Source organism: Peromyscus eremicus, chromosome 15, assembly GCF_949786415.1.
Source record: "Peromyscus eremicus chromosome 15, PerEre_H2_v1, whole genome shotgun sequence".
Taxonomy (NCBI): Eukaryota; Metazoa; Chordata; class Mammalia; order Rodentia; family Cricetidae; genus Peromyscus; species Peromyscus eremicus.
The window spans coordinates 29,059,694-29,079,019 of record NC_081431.1 but is presented as its reverse complement, the minus strand read 5'-3'; the positions used below and the strand labels follow the sequence as shown (position 1 = coordinate 29,079,019).

General features: G+C 46.9%; 1 protein-coding gene, 2 non-coding genes and 1 pseudogene across 4 annotated transcripts in view; 2 read left to right on the top strand and 2 right to left on the bottom strand.

The window, feature by feature from the left end:
* Positions 1-1,206, bottom strand: part of Mpzl1 (myelin protein zero like 1) — a 43,305-nt gene extending 42,099 nt beyond the window's left edge. For both annotated transcript variants that reach the window (XM_059280563.1, XM_059280564.1), the window contains exon 1: positions 983-1,206. In XM_059280563.1, coding sequence (XP_059136546.1) covers positions 983-1,073 — 91 coding nt within the window. In that variant the 5' untranslated portion in view covers positions 1,074-1,206. The remainder of the gene's footprint in view (positions 1-982) is intronic.
* A 3,247-nt stretch (positions 1,207-4,453) lies between these two features.
* LOC131925541 (translationally-controlled tumor protein-like) lies at positions 4,454-5,388 on the top strand (annotated as a pseudogene).
* Positions 5,389-10,610: 5,222 nt separating this feature from the next.
* On the top strand, positions 10,611-10,682 carry Trnap-agg (transfer RNA proline (anticodon AGG)). The gene has a single exon. It is a non-coding gene; the product is annotated as a tRNA-Pro (tRNA).
* Positions 10,683-11,253: 571 nt separating this feature from the next.
* Trnap-cgg (transfer RNA proline (anticodon CGG)) lies at positions 11,254-11,325 on the bottom strand. Its single transcript has one exon. It is a non-coding gene; the product is annotated as a tRNA-Pro (tRNA).
* Positions 11,326-19,326: the final 8,001 nt, after the last annotated feature.

Sequence of the window (19,326 nt, the reverse complement as noted above, 5' to 3'; positions counted from 1 at the left end):
CATTTCTGGTTCCAGAGACTAGTTACCTTAGGAACTCTCACACGAAAGAAACTGAGTAATGGACATTGAACAAATTGCATTTTGCACCAAAAAAAAAAAAAAATGGGGGGGACCCCCTCCGTGTTTTCTTAGCAGTTGGCCCTCTCTGTAACCACTACTTAACCAAATTCTGAGGCAGAAACAAGTGCTTTGCTTTGAACAACACACACAGACAAAAAAAGTCCTGAGGCAGACACTACTTCAGACGCCCCATAAAACAACTCATCCAATTCACATAAACCGAGCTGGAGCCCTTTACCAAAAACTTGAGTCTGGTTATTTGGTAAGGGCCGGGAGGGAGGGTTATTTAAATCAAAGTAAAAGTATGCTTTGTAAATGTTCTACGTCTTGTCGAATTATGGTGCCCATGTTTGGCATTAATATGAATTCAAAGAAATTCGTTTAAGCTTTTGCATTCTAGTCCAGAAACTAACAAATTTCTTCTCTATGATTTGCAGACCCCAGAGGTGAGACAAATGAGATTCTCAGTTCTTTCTATCACGGAAGCTTAGGAAAGGATCTTACCAGGTAAAAGAAAAACACTGGCTTAAACAAGGAAATAAACCAACAAAGGCCCCACACATGAAAAAATCCTGCAACCTTCCGCCATCTCCCAAAGGTGGAGAATCCTATTCCAGAGTCGGATTCCCAGGAGGCCTCGGGAGACCCAGAGTCACCAGGAGGCCGACGGCAGGGGACTGGGTGTGAGTGGGCTCCGGGGGACTGCCCCCTGGGGAAGCTGCAAGGCAGGGAGCCCCCTCCTCCTCCTCCACGTTCAGGGATCCAAAGAAAAGAGGTTCCTCGGCTCCCGGCCGCGCTCCCCGGGCGGCGTGCCCGGGCCCCAGAGCGCGCAGACCGCGCCCCCCTCCCCTCCGCGGCGCCCCGAGCGCGCGCACGGCCGCGGAGCCCCCTCCCGGCCCCGGCCCGGCCCCGCATCACTCACACAGCCCGAGCATCGCGGCCAGCACCGACCACAGCCAGCGCCGGCGGGCCGGGACTACCGTCAGAGCCACGGCTCCGACGGCCTCTGCCATCCTGCTCCCGCCGCTCCGTTCGGCCCGGGTCCCCGCAGCGCTGGGCTCGCTCTGCCTCACACCCCCACCGCTCCGGGTCCCCGGCTGCGTGCGCGAGGACCACCGCTCCACGCCACCGCTCCCCGCTCCCGGCCCCAGTGGTCCACCCGCCAGCCCACCGCCCAGCCCCAGCCCCCTGGGCCCGCCCCACCGCCCGCTCATTGGTCGTCCGGGCCAGCCGTGAAGGACACCATTGGACAACTCGCGAGCCCGCCAGCCCCCTCCTCGAGCAAGGCCCCGCCCCCGGGGTCCCACCCTTGGTGGGTCCGCGCGGCGTACCCGCGGCGTACCGTGCCTCTGCAGCGGCCCAGCGCGGAGCCTGCCTGCGTGGCTGGCCATGGGGCTGCCCTCCGGCCCCCCGCCGCCAGGGTCTGCCCTCCTCGCTTGGGGCCAGCCCCCCAGTTCTCTTCGTTTTCCTCCCAGTGGTATGTTCCAAGTCCTGATCCCATCTCGGACAAGGATCTGCTCGGTTACTCCTGGGTGGGGGAGGGGGTTGGGAGTGAAGCGTGAAGTGAGGAGAGACTTACAGTCCAGTGGTCCAGACAGTAAAGGACCCCCCAGCCCTTTGCCCTCTGCCCAGGGTCTGTCTTTGCCTGAACTGGATCGTTGGTGTTGCCATCTGAGAAGTCTCCACCTTTGGGTTTTCAAGGGACTGGAAAGGAATGGCTATTGGAACTCTTTCCTGCCACCTAGATCACCAGTGAATGAACGGACTGTTTGTTTAGCATACCAATGTCCCTCTGCCGGTACAAGAAAAAGTTAGGACGGAGGGGAGGGGAGTGGGGGAACCACACGTTCCTCACCTAAAATCTGAACTTCCTTAGTCCAGAACAGTGCCTGCTGCAATCTAACTGCCCAACACATCCTGAAGAGTGGGAGGATTCTGAGAATGGCCTTCCAAGGGGGAAAATGGAGAACACAAAACAGATGAGAGTGAGTGAAGAACAGGAAAATCCAAGAGTGGGGATGGAAAACGAGTTTTAGACAGGAACAGGACAGAGGTAGAGCATGGTACAAGAGGCCACACTGCAACCTCTCATTTCGGGGTTTTGTCGAAAGCCAGTTTTTTGTTTTATTTTGTCGTCCCCCCCCCCCCGTGCCCCTCCCCACAGGCTTTCTCTGTGTAGCCTTGGCTGTCCTGGAGCTCGCTGTGTAGACCAGGCTGGCCTCGCGAACCCACAGAGCCTGCCAAAGGCAGGCACCAACATCGAAAGCTAGTCTTCACAGCGTCTTCCTGATGTCTTTGCTGCTCTAACCCCATAGCTGTGTGCTAGAGCAAATTCCTAATTACCAGGCAATTAGAGAAAACCAGGAAAGCACACCACAGCCTTTTTGCCTTTTCTGTCTGTCAGCAGGTTCTTCCGTTAGGAGTCCGTGTTAATTGAACTGTAGATGTGCAGCCACTAGACTTCAAGTAGCACATGTCTGGTAGTGTAGACAAACTGACACTCAATTTTTAAAACAATTCTTTGGGGGCTTGTTGTTGTTTCTTTGAGGCAGGGTCTTTCTGTGTAGTCTTTGCTGGCCTGGAACTTGCTTTGTAGACCAGGTTGGCCTCTAACACAGAGACCTGCCTGCCTCTGCTTCCTGCATGCTGGAATCAAAGGTCCTGAATGCTGGGATTAGAGGCATGTGCCACCACATTCACCTCAAAGCAAATCTTGAGGAGAAAGGCAAGTAAAACAGACACCTGAGGCTTACAGGAACAGTAGCTTTCAAAGACATGCGCATACGTTAAAGCAACGCAGATTGTCAGATTGTCATGTACTTCTATACAGAGCCGCTGGGCCAAGAGGACTCTGGGAAGGATTTATGGAAGATATATTTGAGGTAGACTTTTCATGAATAAAAGTTCACTAGAGAAATAGAAAGGGCAAGCTGTGAAGGATGGGTCTGAGAAAGAAAGACTGTTTCGAGTTTGAGGCCAGCCTCGGCTGATCGTGAGTTTTAAGCCAGTCTGAGCCGCAGTGTAGACGACACTGTGAGACTATCTCAAAAAATAAAATGAAAACAGAATAGGAAAAGCAAAGCCAGAGGACAGAAAAGCATGCATCACGTGTGCAACAGCTTCCAGTTTCGAGGGAGAGAAAAAGTAAAGAATGAATGCCAAGAGGGTGTGCAGTGGTGAGATTCTGAAGAGCCCTAAGTTATTCAGTAGAGAGTGACAAAGTCTGATCTGTGCAGAAGAGAGCTCCCTATGCTGGGGAAGGGGAGCACTCGCCTTTAATCAACTATGCTGGGGAAGGGGAGCATTTGCCTTTAATCCTATGCTGGGGAAGGGGAGCACTCACCGTTAATCCTATGCTGGGGAAGGGGAGCACTTACCTTTAATCAACTATGCTGGGGAAGGGGAACACTCACCTTTAATCAACTATGCTGGGGAAGGGGAACACTCACCGTTAATCCTATGCTGGGGAAGGGGAGCACTCACCTTTAACCCTATGCTGGGGAAGGGGAGCACTTACCTTTAATCAACTATGCTGGGGAAGGGGAACACTCACCTTTAATCAACTATGCTGGGGAAGGGGAGCACTCACCTTTAATCCTATGCTGGGGAAAGGGGAGCACTCACCTTTAATCAACTATGCTGGGGAAGGGGAGCACTCACCTTTAATCCTATGCTGGGGAAAGGGGAGCACTCACCTGTAACTCACGAGGTAGAGGCAGGTGTTCTTTGTAAAGTTTTTTCATTTGGGCCACCAACCAGCTGCCAAATCATGACATGGAGGCTTCTTATTAGTTATGAATGCTCAGCCTAGCTTAGGCGCCTTTCTGGCTAGCTCTTTTGACTTAAGTTAACCTGTTTCTCTTTATCTACCTTTTCTTTCTGTATATCTTGCTTTTCCTGTTTCTTCTGCGTCTGTCTGTCGGCAGCTGCCTGGCTGGCTGGTCCTGGGTGTATCCCTCTCTTTCTCCTTGTTCTCTTCCTCTCTTCTTCTTTTCCTAGATTCTTCCTCCTATTTATTCTCTCTGCGTGCCAGCCTCACCTCTCTCCTGCCTAGCTATTGGTTATTCAGCTTTTTATTAGACCATCAGGTGCCTTAGGCAGGCACAAATGCAACACATCTTTACATAATTAAACAAATACAGCATAAACTATGTAACACACCCTTACATGATAAACAAATGCAGCAGAAACAAATGTAACCACCTTTACACAGTTAAAGTAATATTCCACAGCATAAACAAATGTAACACATCTTTACCTAGTTAAATATTCCACAACAGGTCTTTGTGAGTTTGAGGCCTGTCTGCTCTACACAGTGAGTTCCATGTCAGCCAGGATTACACAGTGAGACCCTGTCTCAAAAATGGAGAGAGAGAAAGAGAGAGAGAGAGAGAGAGAGAGAGAGAGAGAGAGGAGAAAGCATGTACGTGCACAAGCACATGACGTAAGGTATCACATGGAGGTGGAGAGGAAGGGCAGCATTTGAGAAGTGGTACAGAAAAAAGATGGACACAATATCCTAGAAATCAAGTAGAAAATGCAATCAAGAAAAAGAGTTCTCATTTCTAGCCTGTCAATCTTGCCTTTAAGATCAGTTTCAGCCAGCTACTTCCTCCAGGTGATCACCTCAGGGCAAAGCCACCATCTCCACCATCCACCAAGACCTGGTGTCTAAGGTCGCCACAGTCCAGGAAATTTCAGCCAGGCTGTGCCTCAAGGTGGATGGCTAGATGGTCAGTCGGATAGAGTGTAACACCATCGATGATTCACTCACCGGTGGAAATGCTTCCGACGAAGCTCAGAGGACAAAGGTATCAAAAGCAAAATAATGACGGGGAAGCATCACTGACAGGAAACTGGCTTCACAAAAGAGACCAAAGGCCTAAAACAAGTACACCCAAGATGCTGTTAACTCCCTCAAAGGCAAACTGGAAAGCCCAAAGCAAGAACAAGTCAAGCCCTTTGTGACCTGGGCTGCAGAAGAAATCAAGCACATTCCGGGCAATTTCAATAACTACTAGTTTTTTATGGATAAAACCATGAATCCAGATGGCTCGGTTGCTGTTCTGGACGGCGTGACTCCAGACAGGATTTTCTTTAAGGGTGGTTTAGAAATGGAAACATGCTAACAAATTGAGGAATTATATCGGCTCCATTGCCTGTCACCATAACCGGATGATGCTTGTCATCCATACAACACCAGAACCCAAGACAAATGAGACTGATGTCATCTTGAGCTCTCCTTTACTTTTGACTGTGATTTATTTAGCCTAGTATTTATTTTATAGTGTGTAATACGTGTATACATGAAAACCATGACATGTATGTTGTCTAAAAATAAAATGTATTTAAACTAAAAATAAAATATTACCACAAGGAAAGGAAATACTGTAATTTGTGGGGCAGGGGAGAAGAAAAATGTTTTGAACTTTGAATGGATGGCCAACAATTAGACCCAAAGATGAGTCCAAGGACCTGTGGGATGGCTCACCCAGTGAAGATACTTGTCACCAAGCCTGATGACTTGACGTCAGTTCCTGGAACTGACATGGTGGAAGAAGATGATAAACGCCTACAAACTGTCCTGTGACCTCCACACAAGCATTGTAGCACACTGTCTTAGTTAGGGTTCCTGTTGCTGTGAAGAGACACCATGACCACAGCAATTCTTTTTCTTTTTATTTATTTTACAATATAATTTAGTTCTACATATCAGCCACGGATTCCCTTGTTCTCCCCCCTCCCACCCGACCACAGCAATTTTTAAAAAAGAAAACATTTAATGAGGTGGCTTACAGTTTCAGAGTTTTAGTCCATTGTTGTCATGGTGGGACATGGGAATGTTCAGGCAGACATGGTGCTGGAGCTGAGAGTCTTGTATTTTCATTAGCAGGAAACAAGAAGTGGTCTGAGACACTGGCTGCGGCTTGAGCATACATACATACATACATACATACATACATACATACAAAGCCTGCCTCCACAGTGGCACACTTTCTCCAACAAGGCCACACCTAATAGCGCCACTCCTTTTGGGGGCCATTTTCTTTCAAACTATCAAATGCACACACACTAAAAAAATAAATATAAATATTTTTTAAAAAATTATGAATCTGCTGGATGGTGGCGTCACATGCCTTTAATTCCAGTACTTAGGAGGCAGAGGCAGGCAGATCTCTGAGTTTGAGGCTAGTCTGGTCCACAGAGTGAGTTCCAGGACAGCCAGGGCTGTTACACAGAGAAACTCTGTCTTGAAAAACCAAAAAAAAAAAAAAAAAGAATCTAAGATGTGGTGGTTTGAATGAGAATGGCCCCCATAGGCTCATATATTTGAAGACTTGGTGGAACTGTTTGGGAAGGATTAGGAGGTGTGGCCTTATTGAAGGAGATGTGTCACTGGGGATGGGCCTTGAGGCTTCAAAAGCTCTTGCTATTCCCAGTTAGTTCTCTCTCTCTCTCTCTCTCTCTCTCTCTCTCTCTCTCTCTCTCTCTCTCTCCTTCCCGCCCTCCCGCCCTCCCTTGTGCTTGTCCATCAGCTGTGAGCTCTCAGCTACTGCTATGTACAGGGCCATGCTTGCCTGCCTGCTACCATGCTCCCCAAACCTTTGCAACCGTGAGCCCCACTAAACTCTTTCTTCCGTAAGTTGCCTTGGTCATGATGTCTCTTCAAAGCAATAGAAAGGTAACTAAGACACCAGGCTACCCTGAGAAAAGTTTGCCTATGCAAAATTAGTTTCATTAACAGTCCTGTAGAAAGAATGCTTTAGTAAAATAGCTCTATCCAGAAGTTCAAAAATCTGGAAATTAAGGGTTTTGTTTCTCCTGAGCCGAGAGACAGAACATTATGGGAAATAAGGGTAATGAGGTCCTCAGAGAAGTGGTAATTATTAAAAGAGAAGTGTGGATAGTGGCAGGGACAGAGGAATGGCCACATGCTGTCACCCACTGCACCCTGTATCTTTCAGGAACCTCACTCAGGTAAGACTAGATCCCTAGCTTCACCACAGCAAGGGATTTCGAGAAGAGCCTGAACAAGTAGGAGCTGGAGTTTGTGAAAAGACATTGGAACTTAGAGTTTAAGCACCAAATCAAGCGCAGAGATGGGAAAGAAAGACACAGGCATGCTTCTCTAAGGCAGCCACCCTTCATTGTATTTAAGACAGTCACAGATAAGATTCGGTTTGTTTTGGAGGTTATTATCTTTAAAAGATTGCAAGGAAGTTAACTTTGTAAAGAAGTTACATGCATTTATTTTTCGAGCGCAGGGAGGCACACATGGAAGTCAGAGACAACTCCAAGGGAGTTGGTTCTCTCCTATGCAGTGGGTTCAGGGCATTGAACTCACACTGTCAGGCTTGGTGGCAAGTCCCCTTACCTACCAAGCCATCTCAGGCCCTGGCAAAAGAGGGTAATAAAGGAGACCATAGGGGGTTCCTGAGGTGCTCCTGACAGGATTATAATTGATATGGCAGCTGACAGGTCACCAAGATACAGGAAGTTAGAGTATCTTTATTGTGAATTAAGTTATGGGCTTGAGAGAGAGGATCCAAGTTTGACTCTCAGTAGCCACTGGAGATAGCCCACAACTCCAGCTCCAGGACAGATCCAACACCTCAGGTCTCTGAGGGTACCTGAACACACACACACACACACACACACACACACACACACACACACACACTAATAATAAGCCCACTTTTTTGTTTTTTGTTTTTTGAGACAGGGTTTCTCTGTGTAGTTTTGTTGCCTGTCCCAGAGCTCGCTCTGTAGACCAGGCTGGCCTTGAACTCACAGAGATCTTCCTGGCTCTGCCTCCTAAGTGCTGGGATTAAAGGCGTGTGCCACCACCATCCAGCAACATAACATATTTTAAGATTAAAAACCATTATATACATAATTTTAAAAAATTGCCTTCAGTTAGCAACCTTTCCATTAAAAATTCCAGGTCTTAGAATTCTTGTTTCAGTCTGTCTTCAGAGACTCCTTCTCTTTCCATGGCCCCATAATTCTCCCTGTCTTTCTGGCCTCTTCCAGAAGGCTATGCCGCCAGGCATATCATTCAGAGTAGCCAGGATAAAATGTTCCTCAAGATTCAAGTCCCCTGTACCTTGCAAGCATCTATGTCCGGTTTCCCAAGGACCTCATTCTAGGGACGGATGTGTCCTGGCCTGGCTCACAGGCTGTCCTGGTTTGTTTTATATTGCTGTGATAAGCACCATGACCAATAAGCCTGCAGTCTATTGAGGGAAGTCAAGGCTAGAACTCATGAAACCTGGAGACAGGAGCTGAAGCAGTGTATATGGACTGTCTTGTTCATTCTGCCGTCTTTAGCTTTTGTTTTTAGAGACAGGGTTTCTCTGTGTAGCCCTGGCTGTCCTGGAACTCGCTCTGTAGACCAGGCTGGCCTCGAACTCACAGAGATCTGCCCGCCTCAGCCTCCCGAGTGCTGGGATTTAAAGAAACACATCACCACCAAACATGACCTACCACCACCTGGCTTCAGTCTACAATTATTAATGAGATAAAGCCCTGCAGACATGCCCACAGGCCCATCTGATCAAGGCAATTTCTAAACTGAGGTTCCCTCTTCTTAGGTGATTCTGGTTTGTGTCTAACTGACAAACACTATCCAGCATCACATTCCTCCTGCTGAGACAGGAAGCTTTGCCATCCTAAGGCAGCTGCTCCTATGAGTGTAATTATTGTCAGTTTCCTCCATCACTGTTTTGAAAGATAAATAAGATAGTCTAATATCTGGGGTGTAAAGAGCAGAAGTTGAACTCCTTAGTTGGTCACGGTGGCTCACACTTGTAATCCCAGTACTCAGCAATCCAGGGCAGCTGCTAAAGGTTTGAGGGCATTCTGAGTTTCAGTGCGCTGCCCTGCAGAGGAGGAGATCAGTGTGTTAGCCACAGTGAACTCAGGCAGAAAAGGACAGCATAGACTCTTCATTAGTGGAGACCAGTGCCTTCAAAAATCTGAAGGGATTAAAGTAATAATTGCTGCTTCATTTAGGAAGTAGACTGCTTTGGTGTCTGGGGCACATTTTTTTCCAGTTAGACTTTCATGAATAAACTTTCATGGCATCTAGAACTCACTAATAATTTAAAGAGTATCCTCACCATTTTTGCCTCGAGGTCTAAGAATTAAAGACTGGAGCTAGGACAGTTTCAAATAAAACGAAGGGCAGAGACTGCATGTCAGAATACCAACGCTGTAATTTTCCGGTGTCAAACCCTAGAAAAAGAAGGTGACGAGTCAGGGTCCAGAACCACTGTGTGCCAAGTGTTTGCTGGACGACTGAGCAGGAAATGAACGACTAAGCTGATGAACACCATGCACATGAAAGGAATGGGTCTGTGTAGGACAACCCACTTTACTTCCTGTATGTTTAGCTGTTTGCTAGGATGTTGCTTCTTAATGACTATTCCTCAGAGTACAAAATGTATACTGATAAGGATTTTGGGACAAATTGTGGTCATTCAGAATTACTGAATATTACCCTTGAATGAAGTATGTAAAGATTTAATATAGTTAAGAAGCTGTGATTTTTTTTAAAATATGGAACACAGGGGCCATGCTATTTTTCTTCGTACTGTTTCAATTTTAGTGTATGGTGTATGCTGCTGAAAAAACATGAGCTGTGATTTCTTTGTCTAAGTAAGGATAATGGACAATCAGGCCACAATTACATAATTAGTTGCCAATTAAACAATAGAATTAAGAATTAGTATTGGGTGTTTTGTCCCCAAGAAATTATGGGAGGCAAGATTGCAATTTAGGCCTGCTGTGATGCATGCTTTTAAATAAATTAAATTAAAATTATAAAAACAACACAGCAGTTGGCAGGCAGAAGTAGGTGGGGTTCTGTGAGTTCGAGGCCAGCCTGGTCTACATAGCGAGTTCCAGGCTACTCAAGGACGAGTAGTGAGACCATGTTCAAGAAAAATATTGGCTTCGATATGTTAAAGGATCCTTCCACGGCCAGGAAAGTTGGAAAGTTGGAGTCTGGAATTTATGAAAAAATGAACAGCTTTTCTAGCTAGGAACACACACACACACACACACACACACACACACACACACACACACCCCAAAAAAACAAAAACAAACAAACAAAACCAGTCTCGAGCAAAAGTTCAAGGATGGAAAGGTGGGGATCTGAAGAGCAGTACTTTAAAATATGTCATGGCAAGAAACGGACGATTTCACCAAAACAGGAAATGTGAAATACTGCGATGCAACATTGAATACTCAGTAAGTGGCATTTGCCCCTTGGACACTGTCACATGTAGATTATTCGCCACAAAGACAGAATCGGGTTTTCAAAACAATAGGTCAGTATTACACTAGTAATGATATCGTTGCATTTTCTAGCTCACTTAATTTAAAAACAAAACAAAACAGAAAAAACCGGAAAATTAAAAACTAAGTATATAAAATACAAACCAGAAAGCTATAAACGTGATCATATAAGAATGACCACATGGGGGCGCCAGACTAAATATTTTCATAGACCTTTGTGATGACTGGAGAAAGTGCTACATGGCGGCTCGTTGGTCTAGGGGTATGATTCTCGCTTAGGGTGCGAGAGGTCCCGGGTTCAAATCCCGGACGAGCCCTCTTTTGTGACCTTCAGTATTTTGTTTTTGTTTTTTTTTTGATGAAAAGTAAATAAATGCACAAAATGTATCAGAAACTTAAAATTGCTCTTTCAAAAACGAACAAACAAAACAAACAAAAAAAAACACTTTTCATTCAAGTTCCGATAAAAGGAATAACGTGGAAGCCTAAATGTTTTTTAGTCATGTTCTTCCCCGTCTATTCCGATCACAGGGACCGGGGGAGCTCGGCAGTTTGCAGTCGGGTTTAAGCCATCAAGCCTGGGCTGCTCTGTCGTCAAGTGGGGCTACGGTTTCCAGGGATTCTGGAACGCCGCCCTTCCAATCCCCGACGCCCCTGCCACGTGTGGGAACGTCCGGATCTCCCCGGTTTCTGCACGGAGCGTGTGCTTCAGTGTCCCGCCCTGCTGACCCACATTGAAGTCAGCTGGTCCTTTGCTTCGAAAATGAAGTCGATGGACAGCCGAGCTCCGAGGTTTCACTTAGTCTTTAGGTAAGAAGTGTACGAAAAGTGAAACCGATTTTAATCTCCAAACGAAAGGGCGAAAAAAAAAAACAAGATATAAAACCAGGGCTCGTCCGGGATTTGAACCCGGGACCTCTCGCACCCGAAGCGAGAATCATACCCCTAGACCAACGAGCCGCTCTCGGCAGCAGCGCTCTCGGCGCCTCCCTTCAACCTCCCTCAGGACCTCCTCGCTGACCCGGCCGGGAAACCTCCTTCGTGCGCGCAGTCCTCTCGGTACCGGGGCCGGAACCCCTCCGCGACCCGCCGAGCGGAGCCGGGAGCACGCGCCGTGGCCGGATCGCGGGCGCCGCCGCCCCCAGCGGAGCGGAGCTGGGATCGCCCGGCGGCACCCGGCCCTCGGCCGCCGCAGGGAGCCCTGGAAGGGACCGGGCCGGGGAGGGAACGCGCCTCCGCCTGGCTCCGGAGACCAGAGTTATGGGGACAGCGATCTTGCCCCGAAATTCCCACGTTTTCAGCACTTTGTGCTGAAGCCACTGGATAAGTCAATTCAGCACAGTCCCCTAAGCACTCCTATGGCCGTCCCCTTCTGCAGCGGGAGGGGACTGAGGTCCAGAGCCCGTAAGTGGTTCACTTAAGGAAGTGGAGCTCCCGGAAGGACCCCCGCGCTCCTGGAAGGTGGGACCATAGGGCTGGGGGCGGGGAGAGGGACTCGGGGTGGGTGGGGTGCACGGTGGCAATGGGGCCGAGCTGAACCGCCGGTCCTACTGTCCTGTGGGTCCTACTGTCCCGTCCTGCAGCACTCTGGGCTAAGGTCTCACGCGCGGGTTAACTTCTCAGCCAGGCGTCCGGACTGGGCTAGCCTTAGTCCCTGCTCTCTCCCCCCACACCTTCTTGTCTCACCATGCTTAAGGCAGCGCTGTAGAGATTGCTCGATTTCAAAGCTTTCTTCCCTCCTTAGGCTATCATGGATTCAGTCCCTAGGGCCTTTGTCCTGTACCCTGGTCAGACTTCTTGCCCTCTCATTGGCTCGTGCCTGCTTCTCTGCTCCTCCCTCCCTTCCTTCTCTCCCACTCCTTCTTCCTCTTCCTCTTTTTCTTCCTCCTCTTCTTCTTCGTTTGTTCTTTCTTTTTCGAGACAGGGTTTCTCTGTGTAGCCCTGGCTGTTCTGGATCTCGCTCTGTAGACCAGGCTGGCCTCGAATTCACGGGGATCCTCCTGCCTCTTCATCCCTGGGATTAAAGGTGTGTCACCACCACCCGGCCCTCTCCCACTTCTTAATGCTACTCAACTTCCCTGTATCTCAAGTCCCTATAGTCAAGGCCAGCCTGGGCTATATGAGCTCCTGTTTCAAAAAGTATTATTACTCCAAAATTCACACCCAAAGTTAATTGAAACAGTACAGGAAGTGCAGTCTGAAGCACGCTCACACCGATGAACAATAAAGGTTAACCAACAGATCATTTTGCTGGCAATAGATACATATGCAAACACGTGTCGGAAAACGCTCACGAATAGTAAATGAACCGTTTTTGTTAACTTACGCACATCTTGTATGCAACTTACAGGAAGTATACCTGGAAATATTTCTATGTAAAATCCATAACGACCAGGCATAGTGCTACCACAGAGGCAGAGGCAGAGAGGTAGGTATGAGTTCCAGTCCAGCCAAGGCTACATAGGGAGACCCTGTCTTTAAAATAAGCAGATAGATAGATAGATAGATAGATAGATAGATAGATAGATAGATAGATCACATTGAAATACAAATTAACAGTCTTACACACCATTCTCTCAGGAACTCTTAAGAAAATAACCGAGTGATTCTTGTTAGAAATGCCTGTTTCCCTTCAATCATTTCTGTTTTAACTGGAAACAGATCTACTCACATAGTTTTGGAATCTTTGAATCCCCACCTTTCATAGCATAGCAAGATAGCAAGCATTCTCCACTGTGGCCAGACCCTGCTTTATTCAAGATGTACAGTTTCTTTAGAAAACTCGGACGGCCCAATGTTGCCAATGAAAAAGAACCACCATAAATAAACCTGGCATAAAAACTAGCTCACTTTGTAGGGGTGCCCACGTCCCCACTCCCTGGACTGTTACTACCCATCTGTGTGGACTCTCAAGGTAAAGCAGCCACTCCCAGTATAACTAGCGCTGACTTTCCATCCCCCAGGGACAGACTGTTTATCTTAAGCCTAAGAGGTCGCTGTCTAGTTCTCTTTCCCACTCTCTTCCGGTGTAAATATCGATTGTTTATTCATTTCTTCCATACTGGTTAATGCACTTATTTTGATAAAGTGTTGAAAAGCCTCCACGCATTCCTGCAGCTGGCTGGATTTGACACGTGTATTTCCTGGTAGTCCTTAGGTGCCTGTATACTCTTTTGGCCAACACCACCCAATTTAATTTCTCGTATTTCTTCCATATCAGAAGCATTTGTTCTATTATAAAGGAGAAAAGCTATCCTCTCACTTTCAACTGTTCTATTCCCATTTGGTTTCAGATATCTCTCAAATCGGTCATGTCTTTTTTTTTTTTTTTTTTTTTTTTTTTAAAGATTTATTTATTTATTAGGTATACAATGTTCTGCCTGCATGTTATCCCTGCAGGCCAGAAGAGGGAGCCAGATCTCATACTAGATGGTTGTGAGCCACCATGTGGTTGCTGGGAATTGAACTCAGGACCTCTGGAAGAACAGCCAGTGCTCTTAACCTCTGAGCCATCTCTCCAGCCCCGGTCATGTCTTCTATCCACTTATAATTTGGTGGTCATTGGCCCAAAAAAGAGACAGAAGGGGAGGGTGGGAGAGATGGTTCAGTGCGCAAAGGTACCCGCCACCAAGTCTGATGACCTGAGTTTGATCCCCAGGACTCACGTGGTGAAAAGGAGAAATCTGACTCCTGCAAATTGTCTTCTGACCTCCACATGCATGTCCGCACACATATATGAACACACACACTAAATAAATAATTTTGAAAGAGAGGGAGAGAGAGAAAAGGGATGCCAGACCTACGTTATGAAAGAACTGCTGTCCAGTGGGCACCTGTACCTGCCACAGAAGATCCTGCAATCCCTCTCTGTTGCACAGACTTTTTTCTCCCTCCTTCCCCGCACCCACTTTTAAGATTGGGGCTAGGGATGTAGCTCAGCTGGTAGAGTGTAGGCTAGTATGTATAAAGCCCTCCATTTGGTGCTCAGCACCTTAGAAAACAGGAGTGATGATGCATGCCTGGATCCTAGCGCTCAGGAATTGGAGACAGGAGGGTTAGAAGTTCAAAGTATTGAGTTGGCCAGCCTGGGATATTGGAGAATCTGTTTCGGAACAAAACAAAGATGCACTGAGAAAAATTAAGATAAGCAATATTTTTTTAAATCCTTCATTTGATTTTATGTTTGTATGTGCACCATATGTCCACAGTGCCCATAAAGGTCAGAAGGTTGTGAGCTGCCTCATAGGTGCTGGGAACCAAACCCAGGTCCTCTACAAGAGCAATAAGCACCTTACCTGCTGAGCCATCTCTCTAGCGCCAAGATAAGTTACGTTTTTAAACCACAAAGAAGACAGGGCTTGGAAAACTGTGCATTTCAGTGTGTCTACTCAAGAATGAATGGGACACAGCCGCAGGCATCACCTAGCAGCAGGCCCTTTTGTGCCTTTCCACCATATGCTTCCAGAACTCATCAAGGAGACAGTTTCTGCCACCCCTGGGAGGTCAAGGCCAACCTTGATGCGGAAGTGCCTAATGCCACCCAGCTCTCTGGCTTCTTTAGCGATCAGACAGTAGTGATTAGTACAAGGGATCTTAGTAGGTGGTATTTTATTTGTACTGAAATGTGATTTTAATTGTATGTTAATAAATAAAGTTGCCCGGGGGTCAGAGCTATTAGAGCCATAGCAAGAGCGTGGCGGTGGTGGCGTACACCTTTAATCCCAGCACTTGGTAGACAGAGCTAGGTAGATCTCTGTGTGTAAAAGGATACAGCCAGCATTGGAGACACATGCCTTTAATCTCAATCCCAACCATAGAAGACCTGGAAGTCTCTACAGACAGGCAGTGACGAGGCAGTCATGTGTTTGGGTTTACCACCAATGAGAAGGCAGAACAGAAAGACTATATAAAGACATACACACAGGAAGTAGGTCCCTTTCGGAGAGCTCTCTTGGCTGAAGCAGGAAGGGTAAGGCTCTTAGTTCTGACCTCTTGGCTTTCTTCTCTGAATCAGCTCTGTGTTTCTTATTTAATAAGACAGTTGGTTACATCTACATCCTAGTGTCTGAAGATGCCACCGTTTTCTTGAGGGGCATGAGTTTCCCCATCTTAGTAGCACCTACTCTTTGAGCAGTAACCATGAAATCATTCTAGAATCTTGTTTTAGAGAGCTCGTCAAAAGGTAATTCAGTCCACTCATTAAAAAATGTTTTGGCCAGGTGGTGGTGGCACACACCTTTAATCCCAGCACTCAGGAGTCAGGGGCAGGTGGAGCTCTTAGTTTGAGGCCAGCCTGGTCTACAGAGTGAGTTCCAGGTATTCTCTCTCTGTCTCTTTCTCTCTCTCTGTGTGTGTGTGTGTGTGTGTGTGTGTATACACTTGTGCACACACACACCTTGGTACATGTGTAGGGGTAAGGGGACAACATATGGGAGTCAGTTTTCTTCCTCCATCATGTGAATCCTGGGGATTGAACTTAGGCTGCCAGATTTGACAGTATGCATCCCACTACCCCCAAACCACTCATTCTTTCAGGGTGGGCACTGATTTGTTTGTTTGTTTGTTTGTTTTGTTTGTTTGTTTTATAAGACAGGGTTTCTCTGTGTAGCCCTGGCTGCCCTGGAACTTGCTTTGTAGACCAGGCTGGCCTCAGACTCACAGAGATCCTCCTGCCTCTGCCTCCCGAGTGCTAGGATCGAAGGTGTGCACCACCACTGCCCCGCTGTGGGCACTGATTTTATAGGCTGCCTGATTTCCAGTAATTTCCTCAAGTTTCTATGTAAAACTATGTCATGAAGAACTGGACTCATCACTCACCCGAGGACCCAGCAAGGTCAGAGCTGACCTCCGGCTCCAGGACTCTGCACCTGTGTACCTGGCTTTTCTTGAAAGAGCCCAGAAACGGACACACATGAGCTGACAGAGGGGCTTACACTTTATTTAGCCTAGCCTGGCATCAAATTCACCATGTAACCCAGGCTGGCCCTGAACTCAAGGTAATCTTTCTGCCATTCTAGGCAAACACTATACTAACTGAGCTACATCCCCAGCCCATCATGGCATTAATCTAAAAGGCCTAACTGGAAGATAATGTCTTTCTAATTGTGTATCCTTTACTTGACATGTAACTACCTAGTTGACTTGAGCTCAGGCCCAAACCTGTATGGCTGGTTTTGTAGGTGGTCATCTCTGTGCTGGAGTGGAGTAGGCCCTGCACCTTCTTATGGTCACCCAGTGTTCTGACTAGTTTTATGTCATCTTGATACAAGTTAGAGTCATCTGAAAGGAGGGAACCTCCACTGAGAAAATGCCTCCATCATATCCAGTTGTAAAGCATTTTCTTAACTAGCGATTGAGGTGGGAGGGCCCAGCCCCCAGCCCAGCCCTCCTCCATGGCCTCGTCTAAGTTCCTGCCTCCAGGTTCTTGCCCTGTTGGAGTCCTTGTCCTGACTTCCTTCAATGATGACCAATGATATGTAAATTTCAGCCAAATAAACCATTTTCTCCCCAAGTTGCTTTGGTTATGGTTTCGTCACAGCAATAAGAACTCAAAGCCAGCCAGTTAACTAACTCTATATGAAACTGAACCAATGTCCTGGTCAGTTTTTATTGACAACTTAGAGTCACCTTGATTAGAGGGAACCTCAACTGAAGAACTGCCCAGATCACACTGACCTGTGGCTGTAATTATGAGATATTGTCTTGACTGATATAGGAGGGTCCAGTATACTGTGGGTGGTACCCTCCCTAGGCAGGTAGGCCTGGGCCGTAAAAGAAAGCTAGTTGAGCAAGCCAGGGAGAGTGAGCCAGAAAGCAGCATTCCTCTGTGATGTATGCCTTGGTTCCTGCTTGAGTTCCTACTGTGACTTCCTTCCGTGATGAACTGTGACCGGGAAGTGAAAGGCAAATAAACCCTTTCTTCCCCAAGTTGCTTTGGCTCAGAATGTTTTGTCACAGCAACAGAAAAGCAAACCAGAACAAGCAGCATCTTCTAAATTTGGCGGATTTCTTCCTCCTCCCCGTTCCTGTAGGAAGGATGCAGTTTGAAACTCAAGTTGAACTAGAAAAGCCATGAAAGGCCATCTTACTCTTCAGCTTGTCTCACTGTGAGACCAAAATGAGCCATCTTAGAAATAAGACCAAAACGCTTTCACCCAAAAACTAAGGCCTAAGATTTCTCCTTCTAGGAATAGGCGAATAGTTACTGAAACAAGTCAGTCCAGATTCCAGAAACCAGGAAGTGTAAAAGTACAGAGTCACAAAGGAGTCACAAGGTAATGACTGCCGGACTATGGAATGTCCTCTCCCTGGTTTCCAGGGTAACTGACCACAGAAGTGTCCCCACCTGAGGGCAGCCAATGAGAAATGGTGGCGGGTAACCACTCCCTTAGAAGTAAGATTAAGCCATGATTTCTAGAAAGCCCCTAGACGCGAGCCAATCAGAATTGTACTCGTACTAGCACCCCTAAATGATGTAACCTTGTGATTTTTCCCTTTAAAAACTGAGCTTGCATATAGGTGGGCACTTCCTCCAGCCTCCACTGTGTTGGATGTATTGGACGAAGTCCCTGCCTAGGCCTGTATTGCTTTTGGATATCCAGAATTAAACCTTGCTTTTGCATTCCGGCATGCTCGTCTTTGGTGGTCTCTCTGGGGGTCATGATCTGGGCACAACAGTCACTATGGAAAAGTCTGTTTTCTTTTAAACCTTTAAAGAAATCCCAATGAAACAACATCTTCCTGGCCTGGTTGTGACAATGTGTTACCTAAGACACAGACAAGCTTTGTGCATGTGCATGTTAGTGTGTGTGTGTGTGTGTGTGTGTGTGTGTGTGTGTGTGTGTATGTGTGTGTGTGTGTATGTATTTGAGACAATGAAGCCCAGGCTGGCCTCAAACTCTTCAAAACCTTCCTGCCTCAGCCTCCCCAGGGAAGGGGTTATAGGAGTCACCATGCCTAGCTTCAGATAACCTTCTTTAAACCTAAGTATTGTCTCTAGGCATGGGGCTGAATACCTTTAATCTAATACTCAGCACACAGGAGGCAGAGGCAGGAGGATCTCTATGAGTTTGAGGCCAGCCTGGTCTACAACGTACTCTCCAGGACAGCCAGAACTATAGAGAGACCCTGTCTCAATGCATCCCCCCAAAACAAAACAAAAAACCCACGCACATGTGGAATCCTCCCTAGCCACCATGGAAGTACAGTACTCAGTCCTGGGTGCTTCAGAAAGAGAGCACAAGTTTCCAGAGGAGAACAGGAAAGCGTCTGCCCTTTAGAGACACCCTGCCAAGATGCTCCTTAGTAATGAAGAACCCCTGGGAATAGGGCTGTTTTCATAAACTAGAGCAAATGATGTAGGTGACAGCGGGCTGAGATTTGGGAACATGGACAAAGCTACCTTGATGCCATCAAGCATGCCCCTGTGGTGTCACAATGATACCACATTTTAAAGTTGCTCCTTTCTCATCCTCTACTACATGCTTAGTGCCTTTAGGAGAGTACAGTTTCTTTTTATACCTACAGCCTGCCCTTGTTTTTACATACCTTTGCCACCACACATAATCATAAATTATCAGAGCTATCATGCCCTGTACCCACAAAGCATGAGTCCCATGAGTGTAGAAACAGTCCACTGAGATGCACAAATAAAACCACGTATTCTTCAAGGGGCAGATGCCCCTGGTCGTGAACGGTAAGTAAGTAGCCAATATGCAGAACTCAAAAAATGCCTGATACTTTTCCCCAAATCTGTTCAAGTTCAAAGTTTATAATGTATATGAAATTACCAGTCTTGACCAGGTCACAAGTTTATTACAACTTACAAACTATTTTGAAAACTGTTTTGAAAAATAATGTATCTCACATATTAACACTATCTTGGAATCAGAAAACCTATAGACTGGATGAGAAAACTGAGGTACCACCAGTGACGTTGGCCTTTTCAAGTCTGAGACCGTT